The sequence below is a fragment of the Mesoplodon bidens genome (genome assembly GCF_964165515.1).
Source record: "Mesoplodon bidens genome assembly, chromosome: 4".
In the NCBI taxonomy this organism is placed as follows: domain Eukaryota; kingdom Metazoa; phylum Chordata; class Mammalia; order Artiodactyla; family Ziphiidae; genus Mesoplodon; species Mesoplodon bidens.
The window spans coordinates 132711485-132730951 of NC_138160.1; the positions used below are offsets into that span (position 1 = coordinate 132711485).

The 19467-nt window shown below is 49.7% G+C and overlaps 1 protein-coding gene across 2 annotated transcripts in view; it reads left to right on the top strand.

Annotated features, from left to right (window-relative positions):
* Positions 1 to 494: 494 nt before the first annotated feature.
* The window catches only part of GALNT10 (polypeptide N-acetylgalactosaminyltransferase 10), a 214490-nt gene continuing 195517 nt past the window's right edge, over positions 495 to 19467 (top strand). For both annotated transcript variants that reach the window (XM_081233306.1, XM_081233307.1), the window contains exon 1: positions 495 to 772. In XM_081233306.1, coding sequence (XP_081089432.1) covers positions 614 to 772 — 159 coding nt within the window. In that variant the 5' untranslated portion in view covers positions 495 to 613. The remainder of the gene's footprint in view (positions 773 to 19467) is intronic.

Consider the following 19467-nt stretch of genomic DNA (forward strand, 5'->3'; position numbering starts at 1 on the left):
AAGTCACAGTCCTACTCCCAGGCGCGGAGTGTCCGGCCGGGCTCCAGCACGATTTGCATATCCCTGGGGAGCCCGAAAACTCTCGGCTGGAGTCCGGGGCCGAAGTGGCCGGGCGGGACTTTGGGGTCCCTGGGAGCGCGTCCCAGCCCACACCACTTAGCGCCCAACTTGCCAACTCCCCGACTTTCGCAAAGCTCCCGCGGGCGGGGGAGCAGCGGAGGAGCGGGCCGTACCATCGCGGCCCGAGAGGGGGGATCGGTCTGCACTGGGCCCTCGCCGCGTCCGAGCGGAGCAGAAAGAGCAGCGAGAAGGCCGCGGCTCGCGGCGTATGGCTCTCGGCAGCCGACCCCGAGGAGGCGGGGTGGGACGCGCGGCTCGGCAGGACTAGAGGGCGGCGGTGTTGGCGGCGACACCCCCCTGCGGTGGCGGCGCGGTGGCGGAGTCCGGCTCCCCGGCCTGTGAGCGGCGGAAGTGCCGCGGAGTTGGAGCGGGGCCGGCGCCGCGGTCGCTTCTCTTCGCTGAGGTACTGCCGCCGCCGGGCGGACGGGCGGACGCGCGGAGCTGGGGGCGGCGCGGCGGGGCCGGCGGGGCGCGGCGGGGCTGACCGGCCCCGATGAGGCGGAAGGAGAAGCGGCTTCTGCAGGCGGTGGCGCTGGTGCTGGCGGCCCTGGTCTTTCTGCCCAACGTGGGGCTCTGGGCGCTGTACCGCGAGCGGCAGCCCGACGGCACGCCCGGGGGATCCGGAGCAGCGGTGGCCCCGGCGGCCGGACAGGTGAGTCCCCCAGCTGCCATGCAGTTGGAAACACGCTCTTCCTGAATTCACATCTGGCCTTCGGTTCCTTCCTTCATTGGCCCCTGTCTGCCTCGTCAGAGTCAGGTCCAGAGACTCCTCGGTTCTTCCCATTGTTTTAGATGGGAAAATTGAGGCTCAGGGAAGGATAGAACTTGTCCTACGCTATTCGGAAACCGAACCAACTGATGCCCAGTGTGATGGTCTGTTTCTTACCATAGGTTACCATCCTCTTTTCTGTCCCTGTCTGGTGTCCCCTCACCTCTTCCAGCATCCCTCTCTTTTGGAGGATCCTACAGCCCTGTATCCCAGGATGACTTCTTCTTCTGGAGATGTTGGTCCTTCTGTTTGGTGTCCAGGTCTTTCCCGCTTTTCCCACCTGCTGATCGCGATGTTTCCTACTCAGGTCAGCTCCTTTTCTTGTTTACCCATCTGCCCAGAGAGACACCTGGGCCTTCTTTCTCTCCACCCTCCTTCTTTCCCAGCCGTCTTTCTTTCCCAGATCCTGTGGATTCCTCGGAGGATGCAAGGATCACGCTCTCCTTGGAGCTTCAGGCTCTGGGGGATGGTGGTGGAGCTCCTGGTCTTTGAGGGGCCTGCTGCTTTTGACTTTCTGGGAATCCAGAAGTGGGGGCTGTGGTGGGAGAACCCTCAAATTCCCCAGAGGCTATTTGTGCCCAGTGCTCTGAGGATAGAACATCAGATGCTTCCCCTGGCCCTTCTCAGAGTACCCATGACCCCTTCTGAACTTGTCCAGGCTGATTAGCTGTTGTGTTTCTTGCAGCCAAGACTGAGATCTTAATTATTTTTGCCTCCTCTGAACTCACCTATGTACATTTCTGTGTGTGTGTGTGTGTGCGTGTGCGTGTGTGTGTGTGAGAGGGAGGGAGGGAGGGAGGGAGGAGGACACGTAGACTGATAGCAAAAGCTCTGTCACATCACTCCTACTGTCCTGGCTCCTAGGTGCCAGTGAGGCTATATATGCATGAACTGTTTCACACAGTGGGACATTTCAGGTTCTCTTGTGGGATTGCTCGGTCCCATGGAAAGTGGGTAAGTTGTGCATCAGGGTTGAACTTGACAGGTGGTCGGCCGGATAAGGGAAGAGGTTGACTTTGGATGGTTTTCCTTTCTCTTCCCAGGATCAGGCTGCTGTCTTGAGTACAGAGGGCTCTTTGCGACAGGGCTGACCAGTTTCAGGGCAGCCTGTCATTCTGGTAATTGTTGCAAACCATCCTGGAGGACCTGGTTAATCCTTTTGGTAGAAAGTAAGGCCCCAACTCCTTTCCTAAACCCCTGGTTCAAACCCTGACAGCTGTCTTCGACACCTCTCAAATTCTGTATCTATATGGGCTTTTCCTTCATGAAATCTGTTCCCACCCTGTACTAGCATCAGGGTCAGGAGTTCAGGGTTCTGTCCTCAGCTTTACTATTAACTTGCTGTGTGTGTCCTTGACCACCTCCCATCTCCCTCTCTGAGCCTCCCTTTCTCCATCTGTAAAATGTGGTTACTGGTCCAGCTCCAGCTTTCTGTGATACCGTCAGTGAACCAATGTGGAGGACAATGGCCACTTCTTTTTCCTTTCCTGAGGCAGGAGCCCCTTGTAGCATCCCTAGCTGTGAGGACTCCTTACTGGACACAGCCCCAGATCAAGGGGGCATTGTCCTGCCCAAGTGCAGACTCTCCTTTGGAATAGCTGTAGCCAGTTCTGAAAAAGCTCCTGACATTCTGCCTCTGCCTGGAGAAAGCCCTCGTATTTCATTTGCTGTGGATGCCAGAGAAATCCTGATTTTCATTTTCTATAGACCCAGATGTGTAGAGAGAAGGTCAAGGTTAACTGCCAGTTTGGCCTGAGCTTTCAAAGTAAATTAGTCACTTGCACAAGAGGGGATTGATGGAATAGGGCAGCCTTTTGGGCAGAGAGAGAGGGGAGCAACAGCTGGGCGCTGCTCGGAGCCCTTAACTGAAATGGACAGAGAGGCTCATCTGGGAAGGTCTAGTTCTTGTTCATTTCTTTTTCTCTGGAATATCATGAAGGGGAAGAGGAGAAAGAAGTGGTAAAAGGGTTTGGTGGTGGTGGTAGGGGGTGCCAACTGATGATCCTTGCTTTAAAGAAAATATCTTAGCCTCCTGGGAGCAGTAGAATGGAGCTGTTTCCCCAACGATCAGCTCTTCTAGGTGCCATAGGATTCAGCATTCATCTGCTGCCTTTCAGGAGCACCCTGCCAAATTTCCACACAGCCCCTTTTTGTTTCACTTTCCTGCAGATGCACAGCACTAGGCTTGGCCTCGAGTCCTTTTGAATGTCAGTTGGCCTCAAGGGAGGAGGCTGACTTCTCAGAGTGCTGGTGTTCCATCCCTCATCCCAGGGCGCTGGAACGTGCACGTACCACATCAGGCTGCTGTCTGGGGAATCTGGCATCTCAAGCACACAGAGCTTCTTTGACAGGGCTGACCAGTTCTGAGCTCAGCTTGTCACTCCTGTAATTGTCGAGAATTATCCCAGAGCACCTCATTGATCTTTCGAGTAGAAATAACTGCAGAGGCTCTGGAGGGAAGTCAGACAACAGGATTTTATCCAAATGAAAACTATATTCCTTGTGGATTTGAGAGAAGTTTCCTTGATGGTAACATACTCACTGTTTTAGTCCTTTAACTCCTTGATTTCTCCACTGGATTAAAGAATACAGGATTTTGGGCTTCCCTGGTGGCGCAGTGGTTGAGAGTCCGCCTGCCGATGCAGGGGACGCGGGTTCGTGCCCCGGTCCGGGAGGATCCCACGTGCCGCGGAGCGGCTGGGCCCGTGAGCCATGGCCGTTGAGCCTGCGTGTCCGGAGCCTGTGCTCCGCAACGGGAGAGGCCACAACAGTGAGAGGCCCGCGTACAGCAAACAAACAAACAAACAAACAAACAAAAAAGAATACAGGATTTTAAATTCAGAGGGTTTATCATCTGCTAGAACGTAAGTCTGTGTAACTTATGCTAGCTTATGCTTAGTGTCCTACTGGAGCTGGGTAGGGAAGCTGATTTGTAAAGGACACATAAAGCTTCAAGGATTTGAGCATTCATCTGGTCGGACAGCTGGCTTCTTGGAAAGTTGCAAAACCAAGCAAGAAAAGCCAGTCTTGAAGCCACCTTCATTTTAATTTGGGGGTTGCCTCTCATTTCTAGTCCCAATCTGCTTAACAGCTTGGTTTAATTCTCTGGTCTGTTTCATATTCCAGGCTTGGGAACTGGCTATCAAAAACGTGTTAAAGAAATGTGACACAGTGCCTCCCCATTTCCAAGCCATAATCTCTTGTGAAAATGACTTCATTGGGTAATAGCAAGCATGCAATAGAAATTGGTGGGATAATGGAATACCAACGACTTTAATTTTCAAATATCAAGAGTTTTTCTCATTGTTTCAGAGCTGAACTTTATTCTTAGAACATCCAGAAATCAATACTTCCCTCCCCCTGCCCCGTTTTTTTATTCTTCCTGGTGGCAGAGGCTGGCCCATCAGAAAGTTGAGTACTACAGAAATGTAGCCATGGAATGATTTGTTTAATTTTCTACAGAGGGGTTGGGATACTTTAGATTGCTAATCACTTCTCTGTCTGCTTGCCCAACTGAAATCTGATGCCACTGGGGAAGGGTTGTTGATTTACCTGAGCAAATCTGACTTCCTGCATTCTTTTTTCATCCTAGGCTTGCAGTTTCCTAGGGAGCCCAACTGAGAAAGGTCTGGGAACAGAGGCCTGGGTTTTAGTTTATTACTCTCTTGCCCTGAACTCACTGTGTGACCTCAGGAAAGTGGTTTAACCCCTCTGGGCCTTAGATTCTCCACCTGTGAAGTGAGGGCTTAGATTCAGAAGGTGAAAGGTAAATGTGTGTCAGAAGAGTGCTTCCGCTCCCCTGGCCAGGGCAGACATTGCTAATCAGTCACTTTCCCTCAAAGCCCAAACTTGGCCTCCGACTGTTTCTCAACACTGCTACTCAAGTGGAGTTAATGGCATGTTGAATCTTATTTGCAGTGTAGGGGATAGATACTTTGTTAGGACTTTCCCAACTCCAGCATCCTGGGGTTCTGTGAGTTTGGAAGCTTGTGTTGGAAAGGCCTGGATAGCAGAAGTGTGTTTAAACAGGCCTCCATATCTACCTTGTGATGAGACCACTACTTAGGGATATGTTTATACTCCAATGCCTTCTCTCAGGCTGTGTTCAGCCTTTAATCTGTTGGCTCCAGTGACATGATAACAAAGAATGGAATCAGGAACGTAAAAGCAACGGCCCATTTAAAGGATAACCATCTTGCTTGCTAATTGTACCTTGTCCGCAGTCAGCTCTTACACAGAGATGGCATCAGGATCTCATCACTAAAAGACACCCTGAGGCAAACTTGGCAGCCAGAAATGTGTCCCGTGGCAGCTAAATGCTCACAAGGTGTTTGCAGTGGGCTCTGTATTGTGCATATATCTGACTGTATGTCATGTATGTGTCAGAGCCAGCAAGGGAAGAGCTGATGCCCCCTTGCCCCCGATGCCCCCAGGAAGACTTAAATAATTTGATTCCTGCTTCTCAGAGAACCATTGTCCTCGTGCCCAGGAAAGGAGGTAGCCTATACATGCCTGATTTCCTGTGGCTAAGGAGTGCATCGTGGCCTCTCCTCGCGGAAATGTCTTAGAGTAGAAACCACATCCTCTTCTAGCACATAGCTTAAGCCTTGGCACTTGAAAGACAGTCAGAACGTGTTTGCTATAGGATCTATGCGTGTCAGAGCAGGAAGGGTGCTACAGAAGTTATCTAGTCCAAGCCCCTCATGTAGTAGATACGGAAACTGAGGCCCAGGAGAGGGGAAATCAGTTCTCTGAGGGAGGGAGGCAGACCAGAGCCCAGTTCTTCTCCAGGTTCTTGCTCTGTTTAACCATGCATGTTTTTTCCCTTCACATCCTAATATTTGATCCTTCTCTACGATTATATGCCTCATGAGCCAAGATTATCACTCCCAGTTTTGGAGGCCAGTACGTATTGAGACCGATTATCTGCTGGAACTTACCGGGCTTTTTTGCAGATCTATTTTTGTAAATTTTCTTTCTGAATTTTTACAGTTTTAAAGCAAGTGAAATGTATTAAATTTTAAGGTGGCAGTGGGATCCAGCAGGGCAATAGAGGAGTTAAAAGGATGCATAGCATGTGGCACCATTACTGCTCCCCATGGCAGACAGAGCCAATCTGAGTCTAAGAGCCACCTCAGATTCTCTCAGTTGCAGTTAACAGAAGGAATTAAGCCACGCAGGCTGAACTGAGTAAGGGAATATATTAACTCCTCTAACTGCAGTAGACTTCAGGTGTGGTATGATCTAGAGGTTCACATCGTAGACTGAGCCCCCAAGGTAGCAAGAAATGGTTGTAGCTCTTTCTCACCTCGTATCCACACCCAGATCCTACAGGAGAGAGTCTGCTTCTTCTGGTAGCTTCTTTATAAGAGAGTGGAAACTTGTTTCCTATAAACTCTAGCAAGACTCCTTAGGTGTTATTGGCCCAGTTTGGATCTAACCATTCACACTTGTCAGGAGGATGAGCTATGCTGATTGACCTAACCCACCCTGCAGCTAGGGGTGAGGTCAGGCCACCCAAATCATAGGAAGAGCAGTTTCCAGCAGAAAAATCTGGATGCTGTCATGGGGAGGAGGGGAAATGAAATCTAGGGATGAAGCCAACAAATGTCCACTCCAGAATCCTGCTGACACAGTGTCCCGGGCAGTCACTGCTGGGCATCAGACCTGGGCCTTGAGATAAAACCTCTCTGCCATCTTGGACTCAGTTTTAGTTACTGAACCTGCAGTCTGGAGGTCCGTATTGTCATCCCAGCTCTGCCACCCCCTGGCTGAGATGATTCACTCTGTGGGCCTCAGTGTCCTCCTGGGGAAAGCCCGGGCGCAAATGCTTCCAGCACAGGGTAAGCGGAGGGTTAAGATAAGGAGCAGTTAAAAGCTGCTTTTATTTAATCTTATGAGTCCTGCTGCCGCCTTCCTTTCCCCTCACCGGTGTTCTGAGAGCTGTCCCTCTCCCCCGCTCCCACACCCCCCATTCAAAGGCAGTTCATTGAAAATTTGTCTCAAGCTGAAAAAGAACTTCTGTCTCTTCAGCTTCGACTTTTTTTCTGCCTGGCCCTTCTTAGCTGGAGGAGGCGGAGTGTTCATACTTTGGAAGCTAAACAATTCCACTTGCTGTGGTGGGTGGGTGTGTATTTATGAGTGTGTAGCTTTCTCTCCATGTGTCTCTCTCCTCTCTCTTATCTTTGGATGGTTCCTGTTTGCTGCCCTCTGCTGAGTATAGATAGGAGAGGGAAGGGGAAAAGCAGGCCCATTTCTTCCTTCTCTTTGGTTTTGAGAGAATTCTGAGCTTCAGATGCTGAATGGTCTTCAGATTTCCTAGGTGATAAAAGCCACAGTATGAAATGACACTAACAAGAAAGATGATGATGTAGATGATAAGATGGTAACGTCAGTAATAATTAATAGCAGCTACCATTTATTTAGCACTTATTCTGCTAGGCATTGGAGTCATAAGCCCTTTACCTGTATGTCTTGTTAAATACTCACAATTATAGACAGGTGGGAGCCAGTGAGGGAGTGGAGGCCCACAGAGGTACAGGTATTTGCCCAAGGATGGCCCAAGGATGCACAGCGTGTGGTTGTGGAGCTGGTGTTTGAGCCTGTGAGTCTCTGACCCAGCGCTGAGGCAGGAGAAAGACCCTGCTTTCCACACCGCCCCTCCACCCCTCCTGTGAGGCTGCCATGGGAGCCCAGATGTCTGCACAGAGGGGAGTGACCATTGCTCTAAGACTGAACTTCCTCGGTGAGCCCACAAGGTCATTTGGTGACCTTGAAGAGGAGCCTTCGCCCCACCCCTGCCGAAGCCCCACTGGCATAACGCCTCCCCAGTCTCACTAGACTGAGACACTGTGGAGCAACGTGTAGGGCTTTGGCTTTGGAGCTACACTGCCTGGTTCAGATCTCTGGCCTTGGGCAAGTCACTTGACCTCTGTGCCTGGAATTCTTGGCCTGTAAAATGGGCATAATGTTAACTCTATGGGGGTGGGCATTCTGAGGGTTGGATGAGTCACTGTGGGTGAGACCCTGAGCACCAGCCCTGGTACAGAAAGCGCTCAGTGAGTGTGGCAGTGCCTGGCTTAGAGTAGGGATCCATTCTTCTTGGCCTCCCTGTGGCGGAGGTAGGGAGGGATGCTTATATTGTCTCTGTCTGGAAGGTGGAGGATAGGTGGTTGGCCTCATGGCACAGGCTGCTCTTTGTACCCCACTCCCTGACTCTTTGGAATCTGAATCAATCATTGGGGGTGCCCACCTACTTCCTCCCCGAGGAGAGAACACACATCCTCTGCATCCTTCTAGGCAATATTCTTTGCCGCTTCCAGGAAGTATTCTTTGGTCACTCTAGCCCCCAGGGGTCTCTCACCCTGCTTTAGTTCCCCTGAGCCCCCGGCTTTCTCTGCCCATTTAGACCAGAGGCCTTTCCAGGAAGGCATGGTCCTGTCTTTCTTTCTGCTTCTCCCTCCCTGCCCCTGTCTGTGTGTTCTGTGAGCCTCTGGACCTCCACACGTGTTGCTCCCTCGCCTCTGACACCCTTCTTCCCTGCCATCTTGCCCCTAAACCTGACTCACCCCTGCTGGGGCAGCCTGGGCTAGCGGTCTCTCCTCAGGGGTCCAGAGCCCCTTAGGAAAACATGCAGTGTAGTCATCGTTTTTGATCTGTCCAGCCTGTCTGCTCCTGAAGGAACCTCCATCCCAGTCACCCTCTCTTGATTGCCCAAAGTATTTGCTGAGGGACTGAAGGAGCAGGTGTGTGAGTGAATGATGTGTGGGTGCTCGGTGACTGCTGGCCGAGTGCAGGAAGCCTGGCCTCAGGAAATGGTTCTTCTGGAACTGCAGGGCGCTTCGGCGTCCCTGAGGAGCCTGGTAACAGTGGAGGCTCCAGGACCCGTGCCCAAGGAGCCTGCTTGGGCCAGTCTGGGGTGGGCCAAGGAGCCATGTATTCAACAGATCCTACTGAGAATCGAGCAGGGAAGTCTCTCCTCTCTGCCCATGTCCCCAGCTTGTCAGCACCCCCAGGAGGCAAACCTTGCCTTCCTCCCCAGGTGCTTACTCCTTTCCCCCCAGGAGCACTTCGAACATCTATTCCTGGGGAGTGTGTTTAGCTGCAGCTTCCCCAAGTTGCCAGCCAGCTCTCCCCAGGGGACTCTGGTGCCTGTTAATAGTGGCACCGTGTCAAATGCAAACAGCTCAGAGTCTGGGATTGGCATGTGGGATGGGCCGTGCATTTTGCAGATCCCTCTGCAGTGGGCCACAGGGACTGTCTGGGGCCCTAAAGGTTTGCTTTCCGCTGGTGCCTGTGATCTGTTGCCTTTCTCAGATGGGTCCTCTGCCTTCCTGCTGTGGGGGCAAAGGTGAGATGCCCACAGAGGGGGCAGGTATTGAACTCAGGGTCTTCCCAGGAAGGGTCACATTATGGAGACCCTAGGGGCCTATCCTTTGAGTTGGAGAGAGTGTGTGATTGGGAACTGAATCCCTGATTCCCAGGCCCAGCTCTGCCTTCTCCTAAAATGAGCACAATCAGCATTCCTTCGTCTTGTGGTGATGATTAAATTACATTAAAGGTAAGAAAATGAGCAGAGAGGTTTCATGACGTATCCAGGGCCACACAGCTGGGAAGTGATGGAAATAGGGTTCCAGCCCAGGTGTCTCCCTCGAGCAGAGCAGAGCTCACAGCCCAAGGCTTCCTCCTGCTGCCTTGCCATCCTCTGACCTTGGGTGAGTCCACCCTCTTCCCCAGACGGACGTGGGAGGTTATCACTGAGAGCCCCACGAGCCTGGTTCTTGGATCCATTGTGTTGGCTCTGGAATGCTCTTCTGCGAGCCGAATGCCTCAATGCAGTATTGCAGCAGGTCCCACGGGCCGCCTGGGAGCCTCACTCCTGGGCAGCTTCCCAGTTAACTGGGGTTGTATGTTTGGGCTGGTCTTGCCCTGTTACAAATGTCAGCCTCCTGGAAGAGGGAGAGGCCAGGGCTGCTGAGCAGAGGGGGCTGGCAGGGCTTTGGAGGAAGGTGGTTTCATAAAGGGAAACAGGTTGGAAACATCTTGGCGGGGGACTGTGTGGAAATTACTTCCTGCTGCTAAAGCACATTGTATGTGCTCAACTGAAAACTGTTATTTTTGCATGCCTCCTCCTGAGTATTGATCAGTCGGCTGCTGACAGTTAAAATGCGTACCTGTGTGCAGGCATCTGTGAAATAACCAGTTTCTAAATTCAGCACCTAACTTTACTGAAACATTAGTGACTGTTTTTGGGGCACCAGGGGCTATAGTTTGAATTCCTGGTTGTTTTATTGGTAATAAACCTTAATGGCTGTCTCCTTCAGATAACTTCTTTTATTACTTTATTTGACGTTTGTATTACTTTAAAAAAAACCAACAACCTTATATGGTATTTTATTGGAGGTTGCAAACTGGTGGCCTGTGGGCCACATGTAGCCCAGAGACATGTTTTGTGTGGTTCATCCAGTGCTGGCCCATAAATGGTTGGATGTCTTTATTTTTAAATGTTAGTAAGTTGTTGTCAGTACCTAAACATTGGAATATCTCACGTTTTAAAAAATTATCTTTTCTGGCTTTTGGGGGAAAATGGAAAGGTCTAGCAGCTGGGGCCGGGTTACAGCATCACAAAAAGTGGCTGGATCTTGCAGCTGCCCCGTCTAGACAGGCTCCGGCTCTTGAATCGGCCGTGGCCCCCCGCCACACTTTGTGATCTCAAACCTGGGTTCCTCACCCTTTCCTGTAACTGTGCTGGCCTCTGGAGACATTTGAGTTTGGGAGCCCTGCTTTATAACCTGTGTCCAGTTTGTCACTTGACAGATGAGCCAGCCGAGGTTCAAAGAGCATAAGTGACAGGACAAGTTACAGAGCCAGTAAGCTGAGGCTGGTCCTTCTGACTGTAAGCCTAATGCACTTTCCAGGGGGGAAAAAGGTGGTTACTTGGAAATGTAAAATATAAGCCTTAGGCTCTTGAACAGACTCACTTAAGTTTATATCTGGATGATTCCTGCTCTATGTGAGACTAGGAACCATTTGCCTTGCCTCTCTGTGTCTCTAGGGATTCTGAATCTGAGGTCCACCCTGTCTAATATCGTTTGTTCCAGCTGTGTCAGGGGCGTGTAGGTTCATTAGCAACGACGTAAGCACAGAGTCCACTTTGTTTTCTGCCTGTGCTCCTTGGCATGTCGGGGAGCCCCAGTATGTACACTCCTGTTACAGGGGGAGTGTTAGGAGTCTGTGAAATGAGAGGGAAGATGGCTTTCCCAGCAGAAACGGCACATGCCTTTTGTGGGGGGGGGGGCCCTCAAAGGCATCCGGAGGGCATTTCTGGGAAAGAGCCTCTGTGAAGGCAGTTCAGCTGCATGTAGCCACCCAGGTCTCTGAGGACAGGGCCCTTTGCCAGGGCAGGAGTGGCTGCAGCTCCATCCCCCTCCCTACTGGAACCTTCCCTTAGAGGTTCCAGGTGGCTGCTGGTGCGACAGTGGGGTGTGGGAGGACAGGGCACAGTTGGCGTGGTGGCCAGTCCTGGGCTGAGACTTCCGTCACTGTTTCCGCCCTGGCACCACAGAGGTACCAATAACCCGCATTAATCCTTGCACTCTTGCTGCCTGCCGTGCCTGGGGCCCACCTCATTTCTCCACTGTTATAAGTGCCCTTACTGTGGTCATTTTGCAGATGGGAAAATGGGGGCTCAGGAAGCGTTAAGTAACCTCTCGGGGCTGCAGAGCAAACAAGTGAGTGGTGAGACTCAGACTCAGATTTCTGACTCTCAAACTTTGCTTAACTGCCTCTTCACTACCACGTTTTACCTCTCTTGGCCTCCATTTCCTCATCTGTAAGGTGGGGATAATACCTTCCTGGCATGTGAGCAGAGCACAAGTAAAAGGGCCTCGTCAGCTTTGAGACCTGAACCTCTTCCTGCGCCCCGCACTTTGGGCAGTTGCCAGATCTTGCCATCTGGTGTGTTCACTTTCCCACTGGGGTCTCCCCGCGGGGTCATCCCTGTGCGTCTGGGGTGTGCCTCTCCGGGCCTCCCTCCCCAGCCTGGATCCTGGCTGGGCCGCTGCTCTTGCCCTCCCCTGGCAGTGGGAGAGGCAGCCAAGAGCCCTGCCAGGGAACAATGGGGCACATTAAGAAGGCTGCCAGGTGCCAAGCCAGAGGTATTAAAGGGACATTTGATTAGTTTTAACTAACTGTCAGGGTTTTGCTGTCTCTGTTTTTCCTCTGTAGCAGTTAAGGAGGCAAAAAGCCCTGGTGTGGATTTCCTCCCTCCGTGGTTTGTGTGGGCTCTCTTTGGCTTCGGGTGTGAGTTCGCCTCTTTCACCCCTTCTGATTCTCAGCCCTCTCTTTTCTCTGTGTATGTCTCTCTCTCCCTCCACCCCCACTCCCTCCCTAGCTGTCTCCCCTCTCCTGTGTGTGTCTCTCTGAGCAAATATGTTGAGATATGAGACTGAAGAGGCCATCCGCCTACCACTGTGGAATCCACAATTCCGAGGGACTGTCTTTCATCTTGCCCTGTCTCCCCCAACTGCATCCCTGCCAAATGGTCAGCCATCGTTGGCTTGAACACCTCCAGTGATGGGGAACTCACTTCCTTTAGCTGAGCAGAGTCCTAGGTAATATGCTGTGGCTCAGTGTGGCCTAAAGGATTTCTTGAGAGTCCACTATTCATCTTTGCAGGCTCCTCTCAAGTCTTTCCCTTCCCAGAAAGTCTTCTTTGACCTTCCTGTTAGAACTAATGTCTGTCTCTCAGAAACGCTTATAGAATTTAATCTGTACAGCTTCAGTGGCACGAATGTTGTAGTGCTATGTTTTGCCATTTCTCTAGGCAGAGGGAAGTTATATTGAAGGAGCTTTCCTAGCAGGACAGCTGAGAGGGCTTCCAGTTGGAGAGAAGGGGTCCCAGAGAGCTGCCATTTGGGCCTAGGCTTCCTCCTGTCTCTAGAAATTCCACCCGCAAACGTGGCCAGTGTATTTTATGTATTCTTGTAGCCCAGAGACTATTTTAGGCTTTGCAGGCCATATGATCTCCGCTGCAGCTCCCCAGCCCTGTCATTGTAGTGTGAAAGCAACGGAGATAATACGTAAATGAATGGGCATGCCCTGTGCCAGTAAAACTTTTATGTGCAGAATCAGGCAGCAGACTGGTTGGCAGGCCCTGGTTTGCTGACCCCGTGTTCTGGTGTTTTCCTGGTGGAGGAAATGCCTTCACTTGCTGTGTGACCTTGGGCGGGTCTTTCTCCAAGGACCACATCTCCCATGGATGAATGGACTGCTGTGGGTTGAATCATGTCCCCCCCGAAAAGCTACGTTGAAGTTCTAACGCCAGGCCCTCAGAATGTGACCATACTTGGTCGTTGCCGATGTATCTGGTTAAGATGAGGATGTGCTAGAGTAGCATATGGCCTCGTGTGACTTAATCATGTGTGACTGCCTGGTGTCCTTATAAGAGGAGGGACACAGTGAAGGAAGGCGGCCCTGTGACGTCTGAGGCAGAGATGGGAGCTGTGCTGTGTAAACCAGGAGGCCTGGGGCGACCAGCAGCTGGAAGAGGCAAAGGCGCATCCTCCCCCAGAGGCTTTGGAGGGAGCCTGGCCTTGCCAACACCTCACTTCTGAACTTGTAGCCTCCAGAACTGTGAGACAGTAAATTTCTTTTTTTAAGCCACGTAGTTTGTGGTAATTTTTTCTGGCAGCCCTAGGAAATGAATGCATGGACCATTTTCTCGTCAGATTGTTTTATGTGTGCTCATGAGTATGTTTATATGTTGTGTTTGTGTGGAGATGGACAAAACACTGTTGGCAAAGGCAGGGATAATTGTCTTAATCTCTTCCAGCTACTTCAATTCCTTTTTAATTCATGGGAAAAATCCTCACTTCCTGTGGAGGATTAGCTTATTACCCTGCACATATGTATTCTTTAGCTAAAGCCATTCTCCTTGTTAAGAGATCAACCTCTTTCAAATTTTTTTTTTAACACTTAGCTATTAGCCTTGAATACCAATGAGTAAACACGTGTTACATTCTGCCTTTTACTTAACTGCATTGTCTCTTTTTTTTTTGAGTTCCCACTACAGTGGTTTCAACAACTTGTTTTTGTTCTGGGTCCCACCTCAGTTGATTTGGGGCGGGGGTCATTACTATGTGAGAGTACAGAAAACAGCTCCTGCCTTCAGAGAGCTCCTAGTCTACAGGGTACATAGTCAAGTTCACAGTGATGTGGCGCACAGGCAGAGCAGCCTAAATACTGAGGGAGGGGTCAGCCAGGCGATGCCAGGAGGAAGAGGTCAGGAAGGATTTCTGAAAGGCAGTGACTTACAAGGTGGCCCTGAGGAAGGTTAGGAATTTAGCAAAGCACCCATACTGGGATCGGGGTCTCTTAGGTGGCAGAGTCACTGCGCCTTTGGATGCCCTTTAGAGAATCACTGCAGGGAGTGAGGGCTGTGTCACAGGGACTCTGAATGGGACTCTGGGAGGCTAGTCCTCAGGACACAGGGAAGCCGGGGATAGAGTTTGCACAGATGATGGCCTGATCCGAGATGTGCCTCAGAAAGGTGGAAGTGGCAACGCAGGAGGCACTGGAGGCCAGGGCAGCAGGTTGGAGGCTATGGGAGTGGAGGGAGAATGAATCCGTTCATCCATACACTGCACCCTGCTGTAGAATGAATCCATTCGTCCGTATGCTGCACCGTGCTGTGGACCAGATGCCGTGCCAGGTAGTGAGGCCACCAAGCTGTGTGACTCTCAGCCACTGAGCTTCAGACACTCATGATGGTAACTCCTCTGCAGGCTGCTTTGGCCAGACATGGTTTTAAGCACCTTACATACATTATTGTTCTTAATCTTCATAGCAATCCAATGGCAAACACGCTATAAATATCCCCATTTTATAGATGAGGGCACTCAGCACCAAGGAGATGAAATATTGCACCCCAGGTCACACAGCTGGTCACTGATGGAGCTGTGGTTGGCCTGCAGGGTCCTGAGCTTTCACCACCACACTTGGCTCCATGCGCCAGCCGAGTCACTCGGGATCCAGTGGGATCTCGCTCTGGTGGCCGCAGGTATGGGGTTATATGTGAGCACAGTTAGCCCAGTTAGCCCAGATGGATGGGGGGGGGCGCGGTGGGAGCAGAGAAGGCTTCCAGAAGGAGGAACTCCTGACCTAAGTCTTTGAAGGCAGGGGCAGGGCTGGGGAGGGGTGGGGAGCATAGGGATTCCCAGCAGAGGGGAAACACAGTCAAAAGCCCAGTGTGGGGAAAACCATGCGGCGTGTGCAGGGTCTCCCAGGTTCAGCGTTGCTGGCCCCTAAGGAGTAGAGCCTGGAGTGGGCCTGGGAGAGGCTGGGGTGTTGGTGAGGCCAGGTCCATGGGCTGGACTCCACATGGTGGTTCCCAGAGACGTGAAGGGTGTCGGGCAGAGAAATCATGTGATCAGACTTGCTCTCTGACGAGTCTGGAGGTCTAGAGTTGAAAAAGACCTAAGAAGTCATTTTGTCAACTGCTGTCAGGTGTCTGCACGTGAGGCCAGGCGGGACAGAGGAGCTCCCAGGACAGCACTTGCGGGGCCCGAGCGCTCCAAGCGCGGGATGAGACCCAGGAGGCTCAATCTGTGGTTCAGCTGGCTTTGGGGCCTATAGTTCTATTTTGTTCAACATATCATTGATCCAGCAGACTTTGACTGAATCCTGAATGTGCCCAGGAGGGCTCTCTGCTAAGCACTTGACATTCCAGGAGGAAAGGACATGGTCTCTGCTCTTGTGCCCTTAAGGACCTGCTGGACCTCTAGGCACACAGTTCCAGGGCAGGGTTGTGAGCAGTTGGTGGAGTGGGCACGGGGCCCTGAAGGCATGACAGAGGATGCACAGTAGCCTTTGAGCTGATCTCTGTGCTGCCCCCTCTCGCCTCGCTCCCTCCCCACCTCAACCGCAGGCTTATAAGGCCACAGGTTTGCCTGGGTTTGAATCCCAGTTCTGCTCTTTACTAGCTGTGAGACTTTGGGAAAGTTATGGAATCTGTCTCCTCTGTTAAAATTTTAATTTAAATCAGGATTAAATTAGTTCACAAACACAAAGCACTTGGAATAGTGCCTGGCATATAAAAAGTGGTACATAGATGCTGTTATTATGTCAGATCCAGAATCCCTTAGCCTAACCCCTCTGTATGAGGCATACTTTAGGATTCACAATTACGTTAGTCAGGGTTCTATCAGGAGAGAGAAACCACCCAGTAATCTGGACATGGAACTTTGAGTATAAAGAACTATTAACTGTGACAGGAGATTGGAGTAATGAAGGATTGGCTATTACGAAGTGAAGAGAGCTCTAAATATGTTCTAAAGAATGTGGGAATAGCAGATACAGGAACAGCCACTAGCCCTCGGGCAGAGATCGAACAGCAAGAAGCACACCCCCGACTCCCGTTGAGATAGAATTCCTAAGGAAGGTCTCCCTCCTGGGCCGAGATAGAGCTCTTAAGGAAGAGGGCTGAGATCTTGACTTTGTTGGGGAGGGAACAGCTGTGCTTACTGAATGGCAGAGAAGTAGCTCTGGTGCTACCCCAGTGAAATGTGCTGGAGAAAGCTCTTTGTGGTGGGGTAAGCTGTTCTTGGTGAGGTGTCTCATGGAACACATTTAGCTACCAGACCGTCCAAGGGAGTAGGTGTTAGGGGGAAGCTGCCAGCAGCTGGATGCTGCTGGTCACTGAAGCTGGACGATGGAGAAGGTGTGCTTGCTACAGGAACCTGGACCGGAGAAGTCATCCATGCTGCCTGCCTGACAAATACACCAAAACCAGGATGAAAAACAAAGAAACAGAAAACCCTTCCTTCTGCAGTGTCTCTCTAGCATCTACTGATCACTGTTAATATCATGTTATCTGGCAAGGGAAAAATGTTTAAAGGGCCCAGATCCATTTTCGCACAGCTGTCAAAGAAGGTGAATTTGAAGTTGAGAGGCAACAAGTTGTCGAGTGGCATAAGAATCTTTCTGAATTAGGAAAGTTAATACAGTGTACACACTGCATTACGTAATAGCCCCAGCAGGGTCTATGGTTGCGCCCTATAATCATAACACATTTTTTTCCCTGTGGCAAAAATGTGAGAATATTCACACTAAGTGAACAAATAAAGACTATAAGTAGCCTCATGTCTGATCAGGTCAGGTTTTGTCATTAAACGAGTTCTAGAAAAAGCTTTTGGATTCTGAAATCAAGGCTAAGGGATTGTTGGCCCATATTATTTTCACTACCTTTCTCCAACTGGCAGCCAGAGTAGTCTTTTGGAAATATGAATCGTGCCACTGGCTCTCCTCGGACCCATCAGTAGCTTCCTGTTGTTCTGAGATACAGACTAAACTCCACTCCAGGTCCCTCCCCACATTGCCTTCCCCCTCTGCCCTCCATTCTACTGACCTTCAACAAGCCGTGCATTCTCCTGCACAGAGTCTTTCTCATCGCATGGGCGCTCTGCCAGTTACCCTACCACACACGCACCCCATGCCTGCATGCATGCAAACGGCTTGGTTAATGCTGCCCCACCCTTTAGATCTCAGCTCAGGTGTCCCAACCTCAGGGGAGCTTTCTAATCCAACACCCCCAGCACCACATGCACACCCGCCAACCCTCACCCCAGTCGAGGCTTTTTTACTTTAAAGCACGTGTCTTAGTTTGTGATTACACAGACTTAACTGTTAGTGTGATTATTTGATTAATATGTCTCCCTACTAAACTATAAGTGCCAGGAGGACAGTGGCTGTGTCTGTTTTCCCCCTCATTATTTTATCCCCTGTGCTTTACCCAGTGCCTGGCATATGACATATTTGATCAGTGAGAAAATGAATGAACAATCTTGGATTGGATCCTGAACCAAAAAAAAAATTAACATGAAGGACATTACATCAGATCAATTGGCAAAATTTGGATATTGACTGTAGATTAGATAATAGTGTTGTTTCAGTGTTAAACTTCCTGATTTTTATGTCCTTAGTCACAGGAAATACACACCAAAGAATTTAGGACTCAAGGATTATTAAGTCTTCAACTTTCTCTCAAATGTTTCAGAAAAAAATTATAGATACAGATAGATGGCAGAGAGGGGGAAAGAAAGATAACAGGAAGGTGGAAAATGGTGAAAGCAAACATGGTTGAAAGATTCACTGTGCTTTTCTTGCATCTTCTCTGTAAGTTTGAAACTATTTCACAAGAAAACATTTTTTAAAATTTGGTGAATACAATGGGCAGATCATCCAAAATGAAAATAAATAAGGAAACACAAGCTTTAAATGTTACATTAAACAAGATGGACTTAAGTGATATTTATAGGACATTCCATGCAAAAACAGCAGATTACACTTTCTTCTCAAGCGCTCATGGAACTTACTCCAGGATAGACTATATCTTGGGTCACAAATCAAGCCTTGGTAAATTTAAGAAAATTAAAATCATATCAAGTATCTTTTCTGACCACAATGCTATGAGACTAGATATCAATTACAGGAAAAAATCTCTAGAAAATACAAACACATGGAGGCTAAACAATACACTACTAAATAACCAAGACATCACTGAAGAAATCAAAGAGGAAGTAAAAAAATACCTAGAAACAAATGACAATGAAAACACAACAACCCAAAACCTATGGGATGCATCAAAAGCAGTTGTAGCGGCTTCCCTCGTGGCACAGTGGTTGAGAGTCCACCTGCTGATGCAGGGGACACAGGTTCGTGCCCCGGTCCAGGAAGATAACACATGCCGTGGAGCGGCTGGGCCCGTGAGCCATAGCCTCTGAGCCTGTGCATCTGGAGCCTGTGCTCTGCAACGGGAGAGGCCACAACAGTGAGAGGACTGCGTACCACAAAAAAAAAAAAAAAAAAAAAAAGCAGTTCTAAGAGGGAAGTTTATAGCAATACAATCCTACCTCAAGAAAAAAGAAACATCTCAAATAAATAACCTAACCTTACACCTAAAGCAATTAGAGAAGAACAAAAAAACTTCAAGGTTAGCAGAAGGAAAGAAATCATAAAGATCAGATCAGAAATAGATGAAAAAGAAATGAAGAAAATGATAGCAAAGTTCAATAAAACTGAAAGCTGGTTCTTTGAGAAGATAAACAAAATTGATAAACCATTAGTCAAACTCATCAAGAAAAAAAGGGAAAACACTCAAATCAACAGAGTTAGAAATGAAAAAGGAAAAGTAACAACTGACACTGCAGAAATACAAAGGATCATGAGAGATTACTACAAGCAACTATATGCCAATAAAATGGACAACCTGGAAGAAATGGACAAATTCTTAGAAAAGCACAACCTTCCAAGACTGAACCAAGAAGAAATAGAAAATATAAACAGATGAATCACAAGCACTGAAATTGAAACAGTGAATAAAAAAACTTCCAACAAACAAAAGCCCAGGACCACATGGCTTCACAAGCGAAGTCTGTCAAACATTTAGAGAAGAGCTAACACCTATCCTTCTCAAAGTCTTCCAAAATATAGCAGAGGGAGGAACACTCCCAGACTCATTCTACGAGGTGACCATCACCCTGATACCAAAACCAGACAAAGATGCCACAAAAGTAGAAAAC